At 44.6% G+C, this 25,789-nt stretch overlaps 1 protein-coding gene across 2 annotated transcripts in view; it reads left to right on the top strand.

Annotated features, from left to right (window-relative positions):
* Positions 1-25,789, top strand: part of Syn1 (Syntrophin-like 1) — a 151,241-nt gene that overhangs the window by 108,266 nt on the left and 17,186 nt on the right. For both annotated transcript variants that reach the window (XR_012829566.1, XM_075698611.1), the window contains exons 2-4: positions 8,814-9,208; positions 21,008-21,150; positions 23,241-23,446. Coding sequence is in view for 1 of the 2 variants with exons in the window: in XM_075698611.1 (XP_075554726.1) it covers positions 8,814-9,208; positions 21,008-21,150; positions 23,241-23,446 (744 nt within the window). In the remaining variant the exon portion in view is untranslated. The remainder of the gene's footprint in view (positions 1-8,813; positions 9,209-21,007; positions 21,151-23,240; positions 23,447-25,789) is intronic.

Raw genomic sequence — 25,789 nt, 5'->3', positions numbered from 1 at the left:
CCAAAATGGCGGCCTCCACTTGCTGGATGGTGTGTTCATCGATAGCGGAGTGGGGTCGCCCTGTAATCGGAGCCATTTCCACCGAAGTCCAACCACATTTGAATTGACTATGCCAGTTCTTCACTACATCATATGATGAGGAATCCTCCCCATAAACCTCTTTTATCTCATCGAACGTCTCCCTTGGAGTGCGGCCTTTCAAGTACAGGAACTTGATGACTGCCCTGTATTCCACTGCATCCATTATCACACCTCATACCACTTCAGCACCTGTAAAAGAAAGACCGTTATTAGTTCAGAGTTGCACATTGGCACGTGACCTATAGTGACTTATGTCATTACACATGCGCAGTTTCAGCATCCTACAATAAATAGAAGTGAGTCAGGGGAAATCTTTATTGAACGCCCCTCGTAGATACCAATCATGTACATTTACACTACTTTAACGAATTAATGTTCGTCCTAACTTCGCAAATTACGCATTTTTGTGTCGATACAAGACATTACACTTTTCGCGTGACAGAGAGATTTGGCAAGGGTACTCGCCAAAGAATATTTATGCATTGAACTAATGAGAGGCGGTTAGCTTACCAACAGAGGAGTAGCATTTGATGCACCTTACAATCTCGAGCTGCGCGCAATAAGTTCTTAATACCGCTGCAGATTATATACAGGCGCTCGTCTTTATTACACCTAGTATGAACACGTGGTATGAATACGCTGCCGGAAAAAAGCACTTAGCAAACCAGTGTGGCGCTTCTGACTAGGAAAAGTTTGTTGGAAAACCAAATCGGCGCGCCCGGCCGCTCATTTGCGTCGTACAGCTACAGACTCGATGCGCTAGCCACACGTGCATTTCGAGGTCGACACAGGGAAATTACCCGCCGTGGTGGCTCAGTGGTTATGGTGTTGGGCTGCTGAGCACGAGGTCGCGGGATCGAATCCCGGCCGCGGCGGCCGCATTTCGATGGGGGCGAAATGCGAAAACACCTGTGTACTTAGATTTAGGTGCACGTTAAAGAACTCCAGGTGGTCGAAATTTCCGGAGTCCCCCACTACGGCGTGCCTCATAATCAGAAAGTGGTTTTGGCACGTTAAACCCCATAATTTAATTTTTTTAGCAGGGAAATTTCATTTTTCACATTAACCTTGGCATAAAATTTTGAGCGGGCAGCTAAAAAACATTCGCTAACGAGCAAGCGATGCAGGTTAGGTGGGGCAAACGACGCATCGCAGCAATCATAGTAGACGAAGCACCGTGCGTGGAGAGAGACGCGACTGCAAGCTACATTAACACAGATACACCCACACGGTGAAGTCGCTGTTAAGCGCGGTAGGTTTGTCACAAAACTCGGAGTTCACATTCAAATTACGTTTACCGACGGATAAGTGGTACAGGTAAGCTGCTGCAAACGACGCATCACAGCAGGAGTAGACGACGCGTGACGAAAGGCGCGACTGCAGCGCCGGCAGTTCCAGTGACAGCCGCTGCGGCCACGTTGACCAGTGGGCTCGCATAGGGAGCTGTAAGACTGAAGTACGTTTAAGAACGTTGTTCCCCGCTGGGGACCGTCGACGTCACACGAAGAGGTTCGCTCGGCAGCTTGGCCAGGTTTCGCTTTCGTTTTTGCGCTTTTCTTGCTTATTTAAATTTATTTCCGAATTTGCGGAACGATTCTACTATCAGACGCGTGACATCTCGGGGACTTAAATATTCCATTATCTTGACATGGTAAAAAAATCGCCGAAGTTGCCCTTACCCAAAGCATGGTACACGAGCGTTTTTGCATCCCGCCTGCATCCCGGCATGCGGCTTCCGCGGCCGGCATCGCACTCGTCCCCTTGCATTGAAATATTCCTTCCTGTCATTGCAGGCACACTGAGTGGTGACACGGGCGGACACAGCGTTTCACATCTGACTTGAAAAGTCAGAAGTGCGAGCAGGAAAATATTTACGAGGGACGTTCCGAAAGTTTCGTCATTTTTTTCTAAAGAGAAGATGGTACACTAGGTGAAATAAACAATCGCCATAAGAATCCACGCCCGCCGCTGGTTGAATGACGGAAAGAATGTCAGCGGAGGAGGAATGACACATGCGCAGAGCGCCGAAAAAGAAAGAGTAGCAGCTGACTAGGCAGACCGGCGTGACCGAGGTTACTCGAGTACAAATCACGATGGCAAGACAGACGTGTGCTGACAACGTGGTCGTCATTGGAAGTGCGTGTTATTATCCAGTATAAATGGGCACTTGTTCTCTGCACTGAAAGCCGCACTCTCGGAGCGTCAATTCCAAACAATGCTTAGGTGGAGCAGGCTGTGCGACAGTTCCTTGCATTGCAGGGCACTTGCAATGCCGGGCTGACCCGCGGCGGAGGTGACGCGGTAAACCCCACGCAAGCGATCTTGCGCGACAGCGACAAGCGACGCGATGGAGATGGCTGTCGCGTTCGCCCGTCGCCGATAAGTCGTACCCCATGCGAGCGATGACTTCAAGCGACGTCTCCCCAGTGTTGCCGGTATGAGGGCAACAATATAGGCGCCGAAACTAGCGTGACGCGTGCTTTATTAACTTAAGTTGATGTGTTTTACTGTAAAAAGCAGCATAATATATTTCTGAAGGTCTTCCAGTAGGTTCTTATCCTTGCACTATAATAATTCAATCGTTTGCTCGTTCCGTGCGACAATCGGAAGTATTTGAGTTATGTACATCCAGTTCCGGCCTCGCGCTATTGGCTAGTCGCTCATAGCACTTCCGAGCGACGAGCGACAAATTCTAGATTTGCAGAACCGAGTGATCGCGCGACAAGACCGAGCGATCTGTTCAAGCGGCGGCCCGATGCGTCGCTCGAAGCCGTCGCTGTCGCGCACAAAATCGCGCTCATGGGGTTTAAGTATATAAACCCCATGCAAGCGATCTTGCGCGCGACAGCGACAAGCGACGCTATGGAGATGGCTGTCGCGTTCGCTTGTCGCCCAGAAGTCAAACTCCAAGCGAGCGACCGCTTCGCGCGACGGCTCTCCAGTGCTGCCGGTATTAAGGGGATCGAGTTAGCGCCACACCTGGCGTGGCACCTGCTATAATTATTTAAGTTGATTTGTTTGGCTGTACAAAGCAACATGAAGTATTTCTGAAGGGTCTTGCATTAGGCTTTTTCCCCCCGTTTACATATCAAAATTCGATAGTTCGCTCGTTCCGCCCGTTCCGTTTGTATACTGAGAAGCGCGCACGTGCGCAAACTGGTAGTAGGTCACTAACGTACATCCCGTTCCGGCTGCCTACTATTGGCTAGTCGCTCATAGCACTTCCGAGCGACGAATTCTAGATTTGCAGAACCGAGCGATCTGTATGAGCGACGGCCCGATCCGTCGCTCGAAGCCGTATGTTGCCGGTATTAGGGGATCGAGTTAGCGCCAAACCTGGCGTGGCACTTGCTATAATTATTTAAGTTGATTTGTTTGGCTGTACAAAGCAGCATAAAGTATTTCTGAAGGTCTTGCAATAGGTTTATTTTGTTTACATATCAAAATTTGGTACTTTGCTCGTTCCGTTTGTATACTGAGAAGCGCGCACGTGCGGAAACCGGTAGTACTTCACTAATGTACATCCTGTTCCGGCTGCCTACTATTGGCTAGTCGCTCATAGCACTTCCGGGCGACGAGCGACGAATTCTAGATGTGCAGAACCGAGCGAACGCACGACAAGACTAAGCGATCTGTTAAAGCGACGGCCCGATCTGTCGCTCGAAGCCGTCGCTTGTCGCTGTCACGCACAAAATCGCGATCACGGGGTTTAAGTATAAACCCCATGCAAGCGATCTTGCACGCGACAGCGACAAGCAACGCGATGGAGGTGGCTGTCACGTTCGCTTGTCGCCTACAAGTTGCACCCCATGCGAGCGATGACTTCGAGTGACGTCTCCCCAGTGTTGCCGGTATGAGGGCAGCAATATAGGCGCCGAAACTAGCGTGACGTGTGCTTTATTAACTTAAGTTGATGTATTTTACTGTAAAAAGCAGCATAAAATATTTCTGAGTCTTGCAGTAGGTTCTTATCCTTGCACATATAAAACTTCAATCGTTTGCTCGTTGCGTGCGACAATCGGAAGTACTGGAGTTATGTACATCCAGTTCCGGCTTTGCACTATTGGCTAGTCGCTCATAGCACTTCCGGGCGACGAGCGACGAATTCTAGATCTGCAGAACCGAGCGATCGCGCGACAAGACCAAGCGATCTGTTCACGCGACGGCCCGATCCGTCGCTCGGTGCTGTCGCGCACAAAATCGCGCTCATGGGGTTTAGCCTTTAACGCTCGAAGCCGTCGCGCACAAAATCGCTATCATGGGGTTTAAGGCTAAACCCCATAAGCGCGATTTTGTGCACGACAGCGACGAGCGACGGATCAGGCCGTCGCTTGAACAGATCGCTCGGTCTTGTCGCGCGATCGCTCGGTTCTGCAAATCTAGAATTCGTCGCTCGTCGCCCGGAAGTGCTATGAGTGACTAGCCAATAGCGCAAAGCCGGAACTGGATGTACAAAACTCGAGCACTTCCGTTTGTCACACAAAACGAGCAAACGATTGAATTTTTATACGTGCAAGAATGAGAACCTACTGCAAGGCCTTCAGAAATAATTTATGATGCTTTTTACAGTAAAACACGTAAACTTAAGTTAATGAAGCACGCGTCACGCTAGTTTTGGCGCCTATATTGCTGCCCTCATACCGGTAACACTGGGGAGACATCGCTCGCATGGGGTACGACTTTTAGGCGATGAGCGAATGCGACAGCCATCTCCATTGCGTCGCTTGTCGCTGTCGTGCACAAGATCGTTTACATGGGGTTTATACTTCAGTCTTTAAGCGCTCCCCCATACGTGACAATTTTTTGGTAATAAACAGTTTCTGTGTGAAATTAAATGACGAAACTTACTTTCAGAAAGCCTCTCGTACATGCATTTTAAGACGTTACAATTAAAGAATGACGAACATGTTACGATGCCGCTCGATTCTTTACGAAAGTGAAGCGTAATGAGTCGCAGACCACTTGCCTGGGCACATGATGCGTTGTGGTCGGTCATGCTGGCATCTTGGCAGAAGGCATCTGATGTAGGGCCTGTACTTGTTTTGGCGGTGCCTCTCCCTGTGATGTCTGTATGAATGCACTGCTGCCACTCTTGCGTATTTCGTGGAATATGGTAGGTCTACGGTAGGGAAAAATGGCATAGTGCTTCCTGTATATTGTCTTTGTTTGCTTCTTTATTTATTCCCTCTCCTTATTGGCTCTTAGCCAACATCTCGAAATTTAAAGACTTGCAAAAACACAGTTGTCGTAATGTGAAAGTGGGTACGTCCTTCGTTATGATGGCCTTTGATCTGGTGTGTGTTGGTGACGCGGTCGAGTATCTTGTGGGCGCCTTCTGGTGGCCCTGTGGTGCATGTAAGCTCCAATATCAAACATCCACACAAACATCTGTCGAAACTGAAGTTTTCACTCTTCATAAAATATGTTGTAAAAAAATTATGCAGATCCTACACAGTGTAGGAATCGATGTAAGCAAGGCTCCGGCTACTGCGGCTTCATTTCGATGGAGGTGACATGCGAAAACACCCGTGTAATTAGATTTAGGTTCACGTTAAAGAACCCAGGTAGCTCAAATTTCCGGAGTCCTCCTCTGTGGTGTTCTTCATAATCAGATCGTGGTTTCGACACGTAAACACCATTATTTAATTTAATGTAAGCGACGCTTTCTGTGCTTCTTGCTTTGATTGACGATAATTAGTGGTGATGTTGGCGACGAATGTGTAATATCTTCAACGTTTAGTCCAACACAAGAGTGGTGAGTTGATGTTAAACGTTACCTTGGATCCACCACTGCTGTTTGTCTGCGTAATACTCTGGATTAATCTTGATGTCGTGATGTTCTTTAACATGTCCCAAAATTCAACTGCACGTGCGTCTTTTATTTCGCTCCCGTCGACATGCGGCTGCCGCGGTCAGGATCAAACCCGCAACCTCCAGCAACGCCATAGCCACAAAGCTACCATGGTGGGCACAGAAGCGTTTATTTGACATGAGACCGCTTCCGTAGTGTCGCCTGGACCCTGTGATAATGCGGCTCTGCTTCTGCATGCCCTGCGTAAGTTGTCCGCTTGACATGTTTGCATGATGTTTATTTTTCAGAAATAACAGAAACTTACTGTACCGTACCTTGAACTTAAGTTTATCCAGTTTCCCCACAACTGCTGTCATGTTATAGTAGTAGCATTACCTTGCCTTCTTACGTCACCTTTTCCCTATCCTCCTCTTCGCCCCCCTTGTGTGGGAACTCTTCTCCCTCCTCCTCTCTACAATTCTATCTACATCCCCCCTGGACTGGAAGGTTAGTAGATAGGTAAGCGCTGCAGTTTCTGCAATGCCTTTGAGGGGGGTCACGGATAATTGCAGCTGTCAAGACGCTAATGTGGCGGCGTCCAGGGAGCTCCAGAGTGCATCATGCATATTCGATGCGGTGGGGTCCAAACGAGTTTCTTGCGTCGCCTTTCCTCTCTGCCTCACTGTCATGTATACACATGCTCTGAACTATCCCCTGACGCCATATGCCAGACAGCAGCAGTAGCAACAGCAGCAAATCGAAGGAAGAGGCAAAGAAAGCTTCACTTTAAAATAATAGTAATAGTGGAACTTGCTTCCTCAGACGGACCTTTGCTAAATCTTGCTACCTATTTTCCAACATAGATTATCTATGTAAGTGCATGGAGGCTAAGTTAGTAACCTTTACCTTGTCTTGCCATTGTCTATTATGCCCGATTGCGTCAGTTTTGTGCAAAATATAGATAATATACAATGTCTTTCATTATGTTCGATTAACAGTCATGTCCTACGTCGTCACACACGTAGGTGCAGACAGCGCGCAAGGAAATTGATGACAATAACCTCAGTTATTTATAAATTGCATAGGTATTCACAGTACTAGATGGTCTCGCCCAAAATATGGCTGTAGATACTCCTGAAATCATTCATAAAGTATGGGTCACGTAGTTCCTTCGTTGTTGTGTGTATGTGTGATGTATGTCTGCTGTTGTCGTGCACCGTTCATTCATGAACTTCTGTCACTGTGCATAGTTATCCGAGTCTATGCCATAATGTTGTCCTTGGTATGCTTGACAATTAGGCTCCATGGCAACTGAATGTGACAAAAAGAGATGCTGTTATCATTATTTTACCTTTCTATGCTTTAACAATAGCACCGACATAATATGACGATCGGAATGGTCCTTATAAATAAAATTGTCCGTATACATTGCTGGTAATTATAAGGCAGTTGTGTTCGTAGTGGTTACATTTGTTAGTTAAGTAAGCACATTAGTAACGATTTCTTCTTTTTTGTGTCTCATTAGTTATCGTGGTTACTACCATTTTTCGTTAGTAAAGTTACTACCCCTACCATTACCACCTGCACTTGCTACATAGGTAGTCAGTATCGTGACACACTTACTACCCTAAAGTTAGCAACTACTACGACCTTTTCTTCTTTTTTTCTTTTTTTGACGTAAGAGATACAGAGCTACATGCTCCTATCCGGTAAGTGTGATGTATTAGGGAAATCGTTTTTCGTGACTCAAAGTGGGATTGCGTATACGATGCCTCAGTGTTAAAAAAGAACAGTTGAGCAGCAAGTTGAAATAGAAAGGAAATGCTCATCTGCACTAAAAACCCACCGACGCTGGATGTGGCCGCCACTTGGAAAGCCACGTTTCTTTCTTCGTGCTGTTTGAAGCTGAATTTCTGACAGCTTGCCATCGCGGTGCGCTTCTTAAGGATGCTGCAGCTCTTGGGGGCAACAAGAGAGCACATATGATTTTATTTGAGTTATTTTGGCCATATATTATGTAGAGGACGTACTGAACAACCAGTTTTCAACGTTTTCTTATTGCTGCCAAGCTGCTCATACACACTTATTATTTGAACACTTTTATGGGTGTATATAGGGTACTTGGTTGTCCCATGGCTAACATCCACATATTTAAGGGGTCTAAGATGGAATCATTGGAGGGAATTAAAAAATGAAGTTTTCTTCTTTGCCGACTTCTTGTGGCAACTATAAACAATGATAGAACCAACAGATGGCACGAAAAATGCAATAAGTAAACTTTCATTGCAATTGCTGTGAGACTCTTGTTTCAGGTCTTTATGTGTGCACTGAGTGGTCAGAATTACTGCATAGTTTTCAACTACGCCTTTTCTCATCACACATATAGTTAGAGCTCGCTATCGTGTACAATACAAGGACTGCGCAAAGAACGATGGAATGAAAAATGTTGGGTGTAACGTTAAGAGGGAGGAAGAGAGCATTGTGGATCAGAGAGCAAAAGGGGATAGCCATTATTGTGGTTGACATTAAGAGGAAAAAAATGGAGCTGGATGGGTCATGTAATGCGTAAGGCAGATAACTGGTTGACCATTATAGAGTTACGAAATGGGTGCCAAGGTAAGGGAAGCACAGCCGGTGATGAAATTAGGAAATTTTCAGGCGCAAGTTGAAATCAGCCAGGGTAAGACAGGGGTAATTGGAGATTGCTGGGAGAGGCCTTTGTCCTGCAGTGGACATAAAAAATAGGCTGATAACGATGAAAGATGATGACTGAAACGTAAAAGTGTTGCCCAGTTGACAAAACAATGCCCTTAAGGGTGTAAATTTTTTTGCAATGTGTAGGTGTCAACTCCGCTGTAAGCAAAGGCTGTGCAGCAGCGATGCTTTCATCGAGGAAGCGGCTATGCATCTAAAGATCTGAGCTGCGTCTCTCTGTATACAGTGAAATACCTGCGGGAGGTGACGCCCTACTTCCGCAAGGCATCCGTGCTGGCGGAGATGGGCTGGGACTTTGCACCAGGCGGCCTGCTGTCCCGGGGAACTGCAGCGTCGCATCCACAGGGTCGGCCCGACTGCCGGCGCGTGCCACTGCTGCTGTGCCAGCTGGCGCGCTCGCTCACCGTACCAGAGCCGCGTGTGCTTGAACTCCACTCGCCCGACAGGCGCAGCGTGTGCCTGCTTCGCTGCGCTGACACGGCCCAATGCTCTGCTTGGTTCAATGCGCTGCATGCGGCCCTGGCACGCGTCATGGCACAGGCCGTAGTCGAGGCCGGACACCTGCTGCGCGATGTACTCGACCAGGCGCAACTCCAGCACATGGGCTGGCTCTCCGAGAAGGTGAGAGAAGCTTCGTGACACTGAACATGACCCATTTTTGACTGGTACTTGGAATCTCTTCCGGGTACCCTCCATTGGGGCTGTCATGTGTGGCCGCTCTGTATATTCCATCGTTGAAGTGATGTGCACAATTGCAGCAATGCTGAAGTTGTGCAGCCGGATGTAACTGATAGTGTGGTGTGGTGCAGGGACAGTGACCCTTCCGCACCTGATCAGATAGGTGCCACAGTATACTGCTCAACGCCAGGCATGCAGTTGTGTTGCAGAATGATGTGTGTATGTGCTATAGGGCTGCCGCCTGGCTGGTTTTCTACTGGGACGACCGGTTCTTCCCTCACGGTGCTGGCTCAACCCCCCACCAGCATGCCATTTGCTGACTTTCTGGTTCTCCCTAAATCGGCAAATTATAAGCTATGCATAGCAAGTGCTCTGTTGGGTGTTCATACATAGTGAAAAACAAAATTATCACAAGCACATTCATTCATAATTCCTTAAATTTTCTTTAATTCCTTAAAGGGTCCCTGAAACTGTTTGGAAAAATTCTGTAGACGCGTAGGGTACAGCTAGAGTAAAACATTAGTGTCACAATTTAAGTGAAATGTCTCGTATTAAGAGAGCTATGGACAATTACGAGTTGCCCTCCTCCCTAGCCCTGCTTTTTCTCCTCAACTCCTTGGCTAAGTGATCGGGGCTAAGCTCTGCCCCACTGGCTCTGCGTCATAATGTGACTTCGTGCTGTCTACTTCATCGATCCCCTGTGAGAGCTATCCAAGCAGCGTGCGTTGCGAGCGTTCCATCGTAGCACCGAGCAAGTCCGGTATTCCGGTAACCGTAGGGAAGCTGGGCGTTTTGGTGGATTGGCGGAGGTGTAAATGTGAGTGGTTTGAGCGGCCTGCACGTTGTAGCCATCTGGTGGCGCAGACAGTCAAACGAGCCAAACACAGAGCTACTATTGCTATAACCAAGTGTAAAACATTTTAAACATTTAAAAAGACAATGTGTTCACAGTTACCTTCCTGCCGAAAATTTACAACAGCAGCAAAGTAGAATACACTTGGTTACTGCTGTATTAGCTCTATGTTTGTCTGGTTGAGCTCTGTGCCACCAGGTGGCTGCACTGTGCACGCCGTTAACGTTTGCACCTCTGCTCGTCCGGTAAAACGCCCAATCCGCTTGCACTTGCGTTTGCCTGAATACCGGACGCGCTAAAAATCTCTATTATGGTAGTAATCCTCCGGCATGAAGTGATGGCCGCAAACGCGGCGATCCTGAAGTTGATCTTGTACTGGCAGCTCGGTGCACTGCAGCCACTCCAATTGTCTGCTGCCTTGCAGCAGAGGGACACAATGTCTCAGCTTGACATATTGCCAGTAACTATGTTTGCAGCGCACAGTGCAACAAGAGTAAACCATGGTGCTCGTGAAAGGAAAGTTTGAGACCAACAGTGACTGCACAGCTTGCGTCAATATGGAGCACATTGTTACACAAGCTGGCTGGAAGTGCTTGAGTGTAGTGATAAATGGTCGTTGGGTGTTCTCTTTCTGTTACTTTTTCTTATAGGTTCAAATTAACCAACATTCCAACTATTACGAACAACATTGCTCGCCATAAAATTGGAAAAATTATCGATGACACGACCTGGTTAGCCAATCAAGTCATTTGCCCAACTGGTGTCAGTTGGGCCAAATTTGCCAGGTGAAAATTCAGTGTAGGGGTGCCGCTGCGATCAGTAGCCATGCATATATTTAAAATCTTATAATAAATTACACATTTTACACGGAGTGCTTAAATGTATTACATAATGATCAGAAGGACCTACCTAACGACTCGGTACATTTGTACGAAATCATCAAGATCATTTCAGGGTCCCTTTGCAACAACAGCATGAATATTTCAAGCGTTTACCATATTTTATATAAAGCCTTTCAATAAATTTCAGTGTGCAAAGTTTGTAGTTGGCGCATCATAATTTTATTTTGTTTTTGTTTCGTTTGTATATGTGCATTTATGCAGTTAAACATACATTTGTGCATTTTTTTAAAAAAGCATGTCTTCCCCCTCTGCTCTTCTTGGTGCTGTTTTTTCTTTTTCTTGCTGTCTAAAAGGGGGCAACCCTGTGTGTGTACGTGTGTGTGTGTAGAGTATCCCTTCCTAAAGCCAGCATGTTTCCTTGGTTGACTGAAGTACAGTGTTGCCCTTATTCTATTGGAAATTATCTTGGTGAATATTTTATCTAATACTGGGAGTAAGCTAATGGGCCTGTAATTTTTCTATTCTTTGTCTCCCTTTTTGTGGATTAGTATAATGTTGGCATTCCAGTTCTCTGGGACCCTTGAAGTCGTTAGACACTTCGTATAGAGAGCCACCAGTCTTCAGTCAATATGTCTCCTCCATCTTTAATTAAATCGGCTGTTATTCCATCTTCTCCTGCCACTTTTCCCCGTTTCATGTCTTGCAAGGCCCTTCTGACCTCATCTCTAGTTATAGGAGGAGTTTCTGTATCCAGTTCATTATCCTTTTGAATGGAGTTCTCCAGAGTCCTCTGGGTACTGTACAGGTCAGTATAGAATTATTCTGCTGCTTTTACTATATCTTCGAGATTGCTGATGATATTACCCTGCTTATCTTTTAGTGCATACATCTTGGTTTGTCCTATGCCAAGTTTCTTTCTCACTGATTTCAGGCTGCGTCCATTATTATGGCTTCTTCAGTCTTTCTCACATTATAGTTTCGAATATCACTTATTTTCGCCTTGTTGATCAGTTTTGACTGTTCCACAAATTCTATCTTCTCTCTTGAGTTGAACACTTTCATTCTTTGCCGTTTCTTTATTAGGTCCTTTGTTACTTGGCAGAGCTTGCCTACCGGTTGCCTTGGTGCCTTGCCTCCCACTTTAATTGCTGCCTCTGAAGCCAACCTAGTTACTGTTTCATTCGTTAGCTCTATGTCATCATCATCTCTCTGTTCTAAGGCTGCATAGTTGTTTGCAAGTACCAGCCTGAATTTGTCTGCTTTTACCCTTACTGCCTCTAGGTTGACCTGTATCTTCTTGACCTGTTTTGCTCTTTCTCTCTTCAAATTGAGGTAAAGCCTAGCCCTCACTAACCAATGGTCACTGCACTTTACCCTGGCTATCACTTCTACATCCTGCACTATGCTGGGATCAGCAGAAAGTATGAAGTCAATTTCATTTCTTGTTTCACCATTAGGGCTTTTCCAGGTCCACTTTCTGTTGCTATGCTTCCTGGAAAAGGGTGTTCATTATTCGAAGCTTATTCCTTTCTGCGAATTCTACCAGGATCTCTCCTCTAGCATTTCTAGAATCGACACCGTAGTTGCCAATTGCTTGTTCCCCAGCCTGCTTTTTCCGCACTTTTGCATTGAAGTCGCCCGTTACTACAGTATACTGATTTTGCACTTTTCTCATTGCTAATTCAACATCTTCATAAAACTGATCTACTTCCCCATCATCGTGACTGGATGTTGGAGCATGGGCTTGTACTAACTTTAATGTATACCTCTTATTAAGTTTGATTACTACAGCAACCCTTTCATTAATGCTGTAGAATTCGTCATTGTTGCCCACTATGTCCTTATGGATTAGGAATCCTACCCCGTATTGCTTCTTATCTAGGAGACCTCTATAGCAGAGAACATGTCCGTTATTCAGCAATGTATAAGCTTCACCAGTTCTAATCTCACTAAGGCCGATGATATACCAAACAATGTCTGATAGTTCCTCAAAGAGTCCTGCTAAGCTAGCCTCACCCGAGAGAGTTCGGGTGTTAAACGTTGCAATTGTCAGTTTCCATTGGTAGATCATTATTATATATTAAGAACAGGAGGGGTCCTAGCACAGAGCCCTGTGGAACGCCTGATGCTACAGGAACCGGGTTAGAAGCACTATTATTGATTTGCACAAACTGTGAGTGATTGTTAAGAAATCCTTTTGTTCATCTTAGAATGTTAGAGTGAATATTCAACTGTGAAAGTTTTAGAAGCAGGCATGGATGAGCTACTTTGTCAAAGGCTTTTGCAAAATCGAGGAAAATTGCGTTAATCTGTGTATTAGTGTCGAGGTTTGAATGCAGGTCATGAAGAAAGATAGCCAACAGGGTTTCAAAAGAAAATCCCTTGCGGAAACCGTGCTGTGATGAATGAAAAAAATTTTTTGAGTCGAGAAAGTCCATTAATTGTGAGAAAATGACATGTTCCATGATCTTACAAGGGACACTTGTTATGGAAATCGTGTGGTAGTTTAGTGGTGAGTTCCTATTACCTGATTTGTAGACCGGGATGACCTTGCCCGCTTTCCATTCAATCGGTAGGTTACCTGTGGTTAATGATTGGGAAAACAGCAACATTAAAAAAGAAGCAGAAATGATTTTAGTGCTTTTTAGGAGTTTTGAAGCAATTTTGTCGGGGCCAGCAGACGATGATATCTTGAGGTTTTCTATTATTCTACAGATACCATTTAATGAAAAAATTATGGCAGGCATTTCTGGCATGGCAGAAGCAGAAATGCTTTGAATGGGCATATAGGATTCCATGGTGAAAACTGAAGAAAATGTTGTGTTAAAAGTGTTAGCACAGTCAGCGTCTGATAAAGGATCATACATTTCGTTTGGGATACTGATAGTGTGGCGAATAATTATGTGTCAAAATTTTTTCGGGTTATCAGTTATGTGGTGAGTCAGTTGAAATCATCGAATCGGTCGCAATATCCTGCCCATGATATCGCACCATTCCGCCAAACTCCGCCTCCGATGTTCTACCTTCACCCCCACATATTTAGCAACCTGGGAATCTGAGGTTGAAGTTGTTCCCACGGTAGCATTCGACGTTGGCCCTTTTCATCAATTAGTTCAGGTTGTCATGTCCAGGTAGGGGGGTCTTTTGTTGACCCGTCAACAGTCGGCGCCAACACTGCATTGACTTCTGCATAGGCGCTGTTGAATGGGCAGGGTTGCCTCACGGCAAATGTCTAATTAATGCCCTTGGTCGTTATGATAAAACGAATGTTTATGTCTGCGGATAGCGTCCAAGTAGACACACTCAGACTCGTAGTATCTTTCGGAGACGCCGAGGCTTGATATCATTCTTGCGGATCGAAAAAGATTTTTCTTTTTGTTCTCGAGAGTTTTAAGTGTTTTGTTAAACCATGGCTGATGTCGATTAGTGCGAACGGTTATAGTTGGAATGTACTTCTCTGCTAGGGTGTTAAGTTTATTCTGAAAGAGAGACCAGTTGTTTTCCACAGAGTGCAAATGAAAACTTGATTCAAATAGTTCATAAAAGTCATGTATTTCTTGATTTGTAAGTGGCACCATTAAAGACTGCATCTCATATACAATAACATCTGGTATTTCTGATCACAAAGCAGTTGTCCTGACATTGAAAAGTGCTTTAATCAATCGAACCAATAACGTTCAATATTTTCCAAATTTTTCAAGATCACGGCATGACTCTATAATAGATGCGCTAGCTTTTAACTACGATCACTTTCAAGGCCTTGATTGTAGTGTAAACGACCTCTGGCTTTTTTTTTAAAGACCTCATTTTTGATTGTGTGGAACGCTTCATTCCTAAAATAGTGAAGAAGTCAGGGCGCCGCAATCCATGGATTACGCAGGAGACGTTACAGATGAGGCGGAAACTTAAGCGATTAAAAAAGAAACGCACCCTAATGAAGGACGTCGAAGAACTGAAAGCCGATATTGATAACTTGTCCGAAAAACTTCACGAAAAGATTGTCAAAGATAAAGAGTATTACCACAGCACATTACTACCAGACTTTATCAGATCATCTCCCGAGAAATTCTGGAGGGTTGTGACACCCGCCTCTTCGTCTTCCGACACCTTTTTTATAAACGGCGAAAGTGTGCGGGATGAGAAAACTGTGTGTTCTGCTTTTAATAACCATTTTAAGAGTGCATTCACAAGTGGTGATGGCTGTTTACCATGCTTTTCTGCTGAACTGCCTTCCCTTCCCGACATTGTTATTTCGGAACAGGGTATTCTAAATTTATTGTTAAAGCTTGACATTAAAAAATCTCCAGGACCAGATGATATTCCAAACTGTTTTCTAAAGTGTTATGCTGAATGGTGTGCAAAATATCTGTACATTCTATTTGCGAAGTCAATTAACGAAGGATCACTATCGGAAGACTGGAAAATTGATAGAATAAAACCTTTACATAAATCGGGGGATAAATCTCGCATCAATAAATACAGACCGATTTCATTAACATCAACATCTTGTAAGCTCTTAGAACATATAATTCATAAATATATAACTGGCTTTCTAGACGAACATAACGTTTTCACAAACATGCAGCATGGTTTTAGAAGTGGCCTTTCGACGACTGCTCAACTATAGTTGAAATCATACATGACTTTGCTAACACTGTAAACAAAGGGAAACAAACAGACGCGATATTCATGGATTTCAGCAAGGCATTTGATAGGGTGTCTCATGTTAAATTGCTTCATAAGCTAGGAGCTGTGCTTAAATATGATAAAATATTAGCATGGATTAAAGCCTACCTTACAAACCGCCATCAGTTTGTTACTGTAAATAAAACAACCTCTGATATAGCTGCTGTGAATTCTGGTGTCCCACAGGGATCCGTTCTTGGCCCCCTTTTCTTTTTGTTATATATAAACGATATTGTCACTAACCTCTCTGTTGAAATGAGGCTTTACGCTGACGACTGCGTTCTGTACGATGAAATAACAACGGAAGACCAACTTAGGTTAAACAGGGACTTTAATAAGGTAGTTGAGTGGTGTAGACAATGGCAAATGAGCATTAATTTTGAAAAGACAGTATATATGTGGATAACATTTAAAAAAAAGCCACTGGTATATCGCTATGGCACAGAAAACGCTTTTTTGTCAGAGGTAGCGCAATATAAGTACCTTGGCTTGTACATAACAAAGGATCTTTCCTGGTCAAAGCACCTTGACACATTAATAGCAAATTGTCGCCGCAAGTTGTTTTTCCTAAGACGCGTATTAAAATCCTCCACACCAACAGTATGTCTATTGCCATACAAAACACTAGTCCGCCCCGTTTTAGAATATGCTATAGTTATATGGGACCCGTTCACTAAAAGCGATATTGGAAAGCTAGAAAGCTTACAGAAAAAAGCAGTTTGATTCATCTACAATACATATGGGCATAGTTCTATTACTAACCTTTTATCTCGGAGCGGCTTGCCTTCTATAAGTGACAGAAATCATGCATGTTGTTTAAAATTCTTTTTCCAAATAATAAATGGTCTCTACAACATCGACACGTCTCGCATTATCACCTATGCAACAGGTTACGCTACCAGACAGCGACACTCACTAGCTGTAACTCCTTTTACAACACGTGTCAACTGCTTCAAGTATTCTTTTTTTTCCCAGAACTATAGTAGATTGGAATAAGCTGGCCGATAAAACTGTAACACAGGACTCATTATCACTTTTCGAAACATATCTTTAACTTTTTTTTTTTTGCACTTGCTGATATTGTCAGTGATAGCGCTGTTTTACTTTATGATTGGGAAAGATCACTGATGTAACGTTGAAGCACTTGTTTTTGCGCCTGTGTTTTGTGCGCCTGTTCCTTGTGCCTGTTTTTTGCGCTTGCGTGAAGCGTTTGTTTGAAGAATTTTTGACTGCAATTCCCCATTTTTGTATTTATATTGTTTTGTGAACTTACTCGTGTACCACGCTGCTAAGATCTTGTTTAAGATCGCAGTATTTATAAATAAAATAAATTAAAAAATTTATTGCAGCGTAGCTGCCTTTGTCAAAGAGGCGGATTACCTTTTTGTAAGAACGACATAAGCTGTTCCAAATAATAGGACTGTACCAAATGCTACAGTCCTATATGAGTCCTCTTGAATTGTGGCTTGATGGCATTAAGTTCTCACTTAATATCGGAAAAAGCACCGTCCTGATTTTCCCTCAAAGCGTTCCTGTGCAAATTTCAATTCTTTATCGACCAGAGGGTATCCCGCAGGTAAATTCACTTAAAAATGTTTGGGTGTCATATACACAGAAAAGCTTTATTGGAGTCCGCATATAGAGGATACAACCTCAAAGGAAGCACAGCTTGCACAGTGGAAATGTTGCGTAAACTTAGCAGCAATTAGTCAGAATTGCACCGGCATGCCCTCATTGCGATCACTTGCATGTATGTTTGCTCGATAATAGAGTTTGGCTGTCTTTTGTTTTCTGGCGGACCTGCGTACAAAATTCAGCCTCTGTTTCTATTAGAACGAGAGTGTTGCGGCTTGAGGTGGCGTTTGGGCCAGGAATCCACCCAAGCCAATCGACGAGTATGTCTGGTGGTAAGAACGAAGGAAAAAGGGCTTATTTTACATTATTTACACTGGCTTCAGATATGGAAGCCCACTCCATGTAGGAGCATATTAAACGTCTTTGAGTTCATATCAGGACACGTCAGCACCCCCCACTGTGCCAGAAGTCTCTGCTTTTAATACTGTCATCTTCCCTAGGTGACTAGACTACGAAGTCTGATGTCTGTATTGCAGCCAGTTGCAATCATCGAATCGGTCGCAATATCCTGCCCATGATATCGCACCATTCCACCAAACTCCGCCTCCGATGTTCTACCTTCACCCCCGCATATTTAGCAACCCGGGGATCTGAGGTTGAAGTTGTTCCCACGGTAGCATTCGACGTTGGCCCTTTTCATCAATTAGTTCAGGTTGTCATGTCCAGGTAGAGGGGTCTTTTGTTGGCCCGTCAACAGTCGGCACCAACAGTGCATTGACTTCTGCATAGGCGCTGTTGAATGGGCAGGGTTGCCTCACGGCAAATGTCTAATTAATGCCCTTGGCCGTGGTGAGACGTAACAAGAGGCATTACTTTTATGTCTTGGGCTTCCTAAAGTTGTCGCGAATGATATTTTATATCAAGAAACATGCCTGCTTTCTCTTTTCATGCGATTTCATATAGTAACAATACAAGCTTTCCTGAATATATGTGCAGCTCCACCGAGGAAGCCGCAGTATGTTTTCATTACTGAATTGGCCTCATTTTTTAGCCATCAATGGTATTGCTCATTTTGCCATGAAGTTGCTTTAATACAAAAACTGTTCGTCCCATTAAATGCTCATCTATGCAAGGTGGTCTTACTAAATTCCTCTGTTCCCGTCACAAAAATTTAATTTGATTATATTTCTCCAAATAGTGCTAAAAATTTGCTTTATCAATATCTGAATGGTAGTCTACCTGACACCTTGATTTTGTGAGTCTGAGTGAGCACAAGTTAGTACGAGTCTGTGACCCCGTGAGTAAATGTATGCATGCTTGAGCCTGATCTTGCCGAGTTGTAGCCTGCATGAGCTTGTCTGGTTCTGATATCAGGTGAGTGAGTCTAGGTGAGCCAGGCTGGTTCTGATTATGGCGAGTCTGAGTGAGCCGGACAGACTGATTTTGACAAATCTGAGTGAGTTTTATTCATTTTGCTAACCTGTGCTGGATAGTAGTCTGTCACAACTCAAAATAAGCAGACAATGAATAATGACCATCCAGTAACCAAAGGACAGGGGAGGTGCAGCAGGACAGGCACAAAAAGCATAAAGGCTTCTTCAAAGGGAAGGCGCGAGGATATCGTGATAATTAGCGGTTGCCTTAAGAGCAGCCATGAGCAGAGAGCCCCCCAGTAACATGCAACATTCATTGAAAGAATGCCAAAAGCAAAAATAAGTTAGTAAGATGGTTATTTTTTAGCACTAGCTGAAAGATAGTTGCTAGAACTGGGATTTCCATGACATTTCCTTTCTTGGTAAATGTTCTGGTTAACTAACACTGCCAGCAGCCGGTAAGACTTTCAAAGCCGTTCTTGCTTGCTTTTCATCAATTTTGTTGTCCCAAATTGTTCAGAACATACATTGAGTGTCTGGGAATGTTGCAGATTTACCGGGTTGTCAAGATTTTCCATTTTGTGTCCTTTTATTAAATATACACACCTGTATGCAATGTGTCATTCACTTCTTGATAATGCCTTTACATCAGAAAGGAGTGACTGTAGTATCCTTTCATGAACGCTCCTGTGGCATCCAAATAACATACATTGGAAACTGTGCAAGTTTGGGCTTTCAGACATGAGCACTGTATGAAACCAGAGATGAATAGGTGGACCATGTTATCCTCAAGCGTGCTGGAAAATTAGTGGGCGGCCCTGCCCACCTCATTTGGCTCCAGGGCAGAGGACTAGCCATAGTTGGTTAAATTGAGCAAGAGATGATTCAAGTACTCATGGCAGCACAGCATATTGCAGTAATGGTGGCTTGTGCCAGTAGAGCAGGCTGGAATAGTTTTTAGAGCGCAGCTCTTGGGCAGCCATTCCTGCATTGAGCATCCACATCCTTCGGCATAACTGAGCAAGCAAGCACAGTGAAGGATGAAAGAGTGAATGCAGATTGCAGCGGGGGATGAAAGCGACACCTTCTACAGGGTGTTGATGAAGGACAGCAATAGCTAAGAGAGCGCAAGGAGGAAAGCAGAGGAGGAGTGTGCAGCAGAACCATGAGGCAGAAAGCGGAAAAGGAGGGTATGGTATAAGCACGAGAAGAAAAGAGTAGTGCCGTGCAAGATGTGTTCGACGATCGCTAAGAGATGGCACCAGAGTAACGCATGTTGTCTGTTCACCGATGACACCATCGATAAGGCATGCAGCAAGCGCGTCCACCAATATAGAAACAGAGCGCTGCATGAGTGGAGGTCTGTCTGCTGCGGCTGCTGTGAATCATGCCCATGAGTCGCCCATGCACTGCCTCTCACGATCTCTAGATTAGCAAGGCAGTCGCACCACACTTTGCTCTATTTGCAACGTGCTGCAGACAGATTGTCTGTGCCAGCCAATATATCGTGAAATAAAAATGCATATATAGCTGCGCTCAAATTTCGCATTAGGGAGTATCATAATCTTCAGTGAATTTTTTATGTAAAATGTTCACATGTCCACAGGAATATTCTTTCTTCTTTCCTTTTCCTTCTTGTGGCACTGCTGGCTCTAGCCAAATAAAGATGACCTAATATACAAGGGCATGGTTGCCATCACTTATGTTTCTGCCTCTCAGCTCTGGAAAGTGCAGCAATTATTAACATTAATAATTAACAACAGAATCCACATTACCTAACATTAATAACAGAATCCTCTGACTGAGGATTCTGTTAGGCACACTTAAGGTAAACAGACACTGGCCATGGCCCTGGCCATATCTTTCAAAAGCAAGAGAATAGCATGTGAATTTTGGTGGTAAAAAAGCATAAATGTGATTTTGTTAATAACACCATGAAACTACCTATAGAAATACGTGTCCACAAAATTGTCTCTATTCCAGTAATATTTTTGTTCCTATATTCCCAGGTCTAATCATTAGTTTGTAAACTCGCATCTTGAGACTTACCCTGCCATGATTTGGATTCCAAGGAAGTGAAATGTCAAGGCAGTGCTATTTTTAACGAAGGGCTTCATTAGCAACTTATTTTTGAAAGTTTATCATACTTACTTGTGTTCTTGAAAAAAAAATGTGTTCATTCGTGAATTTTCACATCGCTGATTATTTATTATAGAGGACATTGGCTTCACTTAGTAGGCGCAAATGCAACTCTGCCCAGTGTTCAAGTGCAGTCTGTATTCAGACTTAATGTCATGGTGCTTCTGGTAAATCTTGTCATGGGCAATTTTGTATGCGAATTCTGAAGGTTTCTTGTGAAACATGTTCACTTATGGTGGCTAGGCGATTAAATTGAAACATTTTCTTGCTGCAGACACGAGAAGATTCAGTGACAGCACAGTGGCGTGCTGTGTTCGTGGCAATCACGGACAGGGACCTCCTGTTTTATGACCTGGTTCCCTGGACCAAGGAGGCCTGGGCTGTGCCTGTGCACAGTGTGCCTTTGCTTCACACTAGGTAATCAATACTAATGGCCCCCACCCTTCGTACTGGTGGGGCCATATGCATGTAAGGTGCTATATGCCTTTCAATTCAGAGTTTTGTGACATGGAGGAGTGCTGCAGTGCATTGTGGTTGAGGGATCTTGCTTAATGTAAATGCGTTATGGAAGCTTATCAAACATAGGCTTGTTTCTACAGTGCACATGGAAAGTGTTAGAACAGTGAGCTCTTCACTATGTGTTTTGTTGCTAAGAACATATTGAGCCCTATCTTCTTAGCAGTCCCCTGTGCTTACATTATACCACTTGTTTCTTGTGTTCTAGAAATGTTTTCTCACATACCGTCGAACGCCTCTACAGTGAAATGTCCTGTATAACAAAGGATGAAATATGTCCCTACCGAATTCCTATCTTTTACATGTATTGTGAACGCATCTACAATGAAGACCCCTACAACAAAGACACCTGTAATGAAATTGCCCATACAATGAAGGGATTTACACATCCTTGACGACTGATTTGTTGTTTTACAACAAATTCCATGTAGCATTGCCGCCAATGCCCTCTGAAAATGTCACCAAGGTGTGCTCTGCCCTAGCGCTAACAGCAGAGCTATCGATGCACATGAGGAGCATGCTGATATTAGTAGTCTAGCTGCACTGCTCTAGGAATCACTCAACTTGTATGCTATTTGTTGTAACATGTAAATAGATGCGACACCTGATGAATACATCGTAGTTGATGACGTCATGATGATGTAAATGAACAACGAAGTCGTCTCAAAACCATCTACGGTGGAAAAGACGTGAATGTAAACAAAGATAACAATGCTGGAGATCCTGTAAGAACCAATAATCTTGACAGCAGGGGAAGCAATAGCGACATTCGATTATCTGCAGCTCTATTTGCCTAGCTCCTGTGTTTCACTTCTGAGCATGCTGTGAACCTTGGCGCAATAAAGTTGGCTGCAGTCGCACATTCCATCAGACAAAGTGTGCACAGAAAAATCAGCAATTTATTTCACTAAGTTTCTCTTAAGTTCATGTTAAATAAATGTTTTCTTTTGTTGAACATGCTTAGACTGCTCTAATGTGAGCGGTACGGTGTGTGACTTTTACAACGAACTGACCTGTATGCGTGCTTGTAGGCATGTAGGCTAAACAGGCGTTTATAAACAAACAATTATTTGTGCAGAAGCAAGCACTGCCCTAGAGCGCTAATTTAAACGAAGCTGAAATAAACACACACATGCACCTGCACGTGCACGTGCACACACACACGCACAGCATGTAATGCGTTGTTAAGCAAACTTTGAAGAATGTGGACTGTTAGTTGAGCTTTTTGGAGGAAGAAATGGAATCTGGCACAGTAAAACCTTACATACCCACTTAATAAGTAATTTTAGTTTAAATATAGTCGCATTGAATCCCCACCCTGTCGCCAATGAACCTTATATATTGGTTGACCGCTTGCTGTGTCAGTTAATGCATGCCGTACGGTTAGTGTGCAGTATTTACTTCATTTTTTGGCACATACAAGCGTGTAATCGGTGAAATGTCGTGCGTGCAGACCATAGATAGCCAAATTTTGGTGCACAGGCCTTTCTTGAACTGCAATCGCCACTGATAGTGAGGTCAAAACATGGTAGTCATGATGTGTTTCCTGCTGTCATAGCTTCTAGCACTTCCCCGTCATCATCATAGATGACAACATAGATGGTGGCCGTTCCGTATCCGGACGCGCTTTGTGCGTTGACCGTCATGAGAGTGTTCACAGAGAAGTGGGATCTGATGGAGAAACTGGCTCATGGCCTCGCTGAGTTTGTGGATGCTGTCGTTGCTAGGCCGCTAGGGTGACAAGTGAAAATCAGATTTTCATGCTGCCTGCTCGCAAATAAAGCTTGTCTGCATGCGTGTTTGAGTGAGAATTAACACGTTTTTTTTTTTGGCCAGTAAGTCTACAGCCACTCATCTGCCCATTGTCAGTTGATTAGTACATCGCGTAGTGTGTACCTGATCCACGTTCCCCGCCAACTACGTATGAACTAGGTTTTACTGTATAGAGCCTGTTACGAGTAGCAGCTTGAAATGCTGGTGACTCTCTGCAGGCTTGTGACAACAAGTTCTGGCAGGGTCTCCGTGGGACCATCAGCTGGGGGTGACGCAACCACACTGACACTGCGACTTGGCACGCGCCAGGGAGTCCAGTCACGGCTCATGCGTGTTGAAACCCACCGAGACCTGGCAGTGTGGGCTCGCCACCTGGTGCATGGTGCCCATCTTGCTGTGGCTGCCGCCAAGGAAGTGCGCTTAGGTGAGCAGCTGCTGCTTGTATGACAACAGCGCACTTGATGCAGCTTTATCATGTAGCTGTGAATGTTTTTCACAGATAATTGGAGCAAGCACAGAAGTGCCTTGTTTTTAGAGGTGAGAAGGAGACTAGAAGCTGGTGTTCTATGCAGGTTCAGTAACCTTGGTCCTGTGTGCCTCTCCTCACTACTCCCTTAGTACAGGTGCCACTCATTACTGTCATGCAGTACCTTTAGAAAAGAAGGTATGACTATTGTAGATATGTTTGTTTTTTTAAGCGAAGCTTTATTTACCTTTTCCGTCAACTTTTCCACTGTTGCTGCTAATGTTGCTGTCTCGCACACCACACCGAGAGGTGGTCCCAAGCGCAAGTATACTTGGCAGGAGTGCGGCAGAGAGAAAAGATGACGCAAAAACTTGTTTGGGCCTTTTCATCACATTGCCACAATGCCTTCTCGACTGCTGTAATTATCTGTGACCACCCACAAAAGCATCGCAGAAGCTGCCGTGCTTACCTTTGTACTAACGTGCAACAGTCCAAAGGGGAGGTAGGTAGAACGGTCGAGAGGAGGTAGGAGAGTGTAGGCAGAGAATGGGAAGAACCAACGCAGACACAAACCAAGTGAATAACAGCCTTGCCATTCTTTGCTCGCAGCTCGCATACATTTGGGGAGGGTGGGAGAGAGAAAGGGCAATGTAAGAAGGCAAGGAAACACTACTGCTCAACATGGTAACAGTTGCAGACAAACTGGCTAAATTTAAAGTCAAAGTACAGTACATTACATTACATTTCTGCTATTTCTGAAAAGTAAACACCGTGCATATTTGTCGAGCAGGGCTGCAGGGGCTTCTGCGTCAGCAGGCATTTAGTGTGTTGCAACACCACGGGCTCAAGCACATGGGGGTTGGACCCTCCTGTGTGTAGCTGTGTATTGCTGTGCGGTGTCCAGGGAAAAGGGGATCCTGGGCGTTGAGCCAAAGCCAGGAGTTTGGACCTTTCATGGCCTCTTGGCAGAGGCAACACAGCTCTTTGGCCTCTGCTTCACGTAGACTGCGCCACCGGGCTGACCCACCTGGGCGAAATCGGCAGTCGCCTTTTCTTAAAACCTTCTTTTATCTTTCCCCCTTTTTCTCCCACTTCTCCATCTTTCCTGTCTTCTATTAACTTCTTTTAACTTCCGATTTTCCGGGCAGCAAGGGTTAACATTATGTAATATATCCAGTCTTGGGTATCTATATATATTAGGTTATAGCGGCAATGTATGGCTGGCATCTGCAGGTGTTCTTCCAACCTTGTAAGGTTGTGTTCCAACCTTGTAAGGTAAGGTAGTGGGTGGATACCATCGCCTCCGAATTTTCCAAGGTTTATATGGCAAACTATTTTCCCTCCTTGAAGATCGCCCCCTAAAAAGAGGATGCACCAAAGCAACTTTCCAGTTCTTTTTGAAACAAAACAAGGACATCTTCCCAAAGTACCATCTCCTTCACAGTGAAGGCAACACAACTGTGCAAAAACTGTGGCCTTTCGTAGTAGCTAAATGCCTGGCAAACACGATTGGACCTGGCTACAAAGCCTCAAAAATGGCAAGTGGAGACCTCCTCCTCGAACTAACAAAGAAAGGACTAGTTGAAAAGTTCGCTGAACTCACCATTGTCAGCGGCATTAATGTGACAATCTCTGCACATCGCTCGCTCAACACAAGCAGGGGACTTATCAGACTTCCTGAGCCTTAGTGATGAAGAGTTCCTTGAAGGATTCCAAGAGCAAAATGTAATTCAGGTACAAAGAATAACAATGACAAAGGATATGCGAAAATCAATGTCAGACCCTACATACTGAACCCGAGGCAGCGCTTCAAGTGCCATAGGTTCGGCCATGTATCACAATCATGTAGAGGCAAAGAAACATGCGCAAAGTGTAGTGCCAATGGCCATCCTTCTGACAAGTGCAATGCTCTTGCACAATGTATCAATTGCAAAGGAGACCATCCAGCTTACTCAGGGAGCTACTCTTGCTGGAAGAGAGAAAAAGAAATAATTGCAGTTGCCATAAAGGAAAAATTCTCATCCTATGAAATTAGAAAAAAGCGAGGGCACTTGCCTCAAATAAGCTGTGCCAGTGTGGCGCAGCAGGGGGCAGCGCAACACCGGTTTCAGGGGTCTACAGGGTCCATGCACAGTAGTCCTGTAGCAACTCCATCTGCCCCCTTGGTGGCAGCAGCCAGTGCTGCTCCATCAGCATCAGAGGTAGGCCTGCAGACTGCTGTGTCACAGGGTCTGAAGCTGAACCAAACTCCATGACCTGAGATGCGCGTCTTGGCGCCTGGCTCTTGGTCATCCAGTGCCT

This window comes from Dermacentor variabilis, chromosome 1 (genome assembly GCF_050947875.1).
Source record: "Dermacentor variabilis isolate Ectoservices chromosome 1, ASM5094787v1, whole genome shotgun sequence".
Lineage (NCBI taxonomy): Eukaryota > Metazoa > Arthropoda > Arachnida > Ixodida > Ixodidae > Dermacentor > Dermacentor variabilis.
This window is presented reverse-complemented; position numbering and strand designations above follow the sequence as displayed.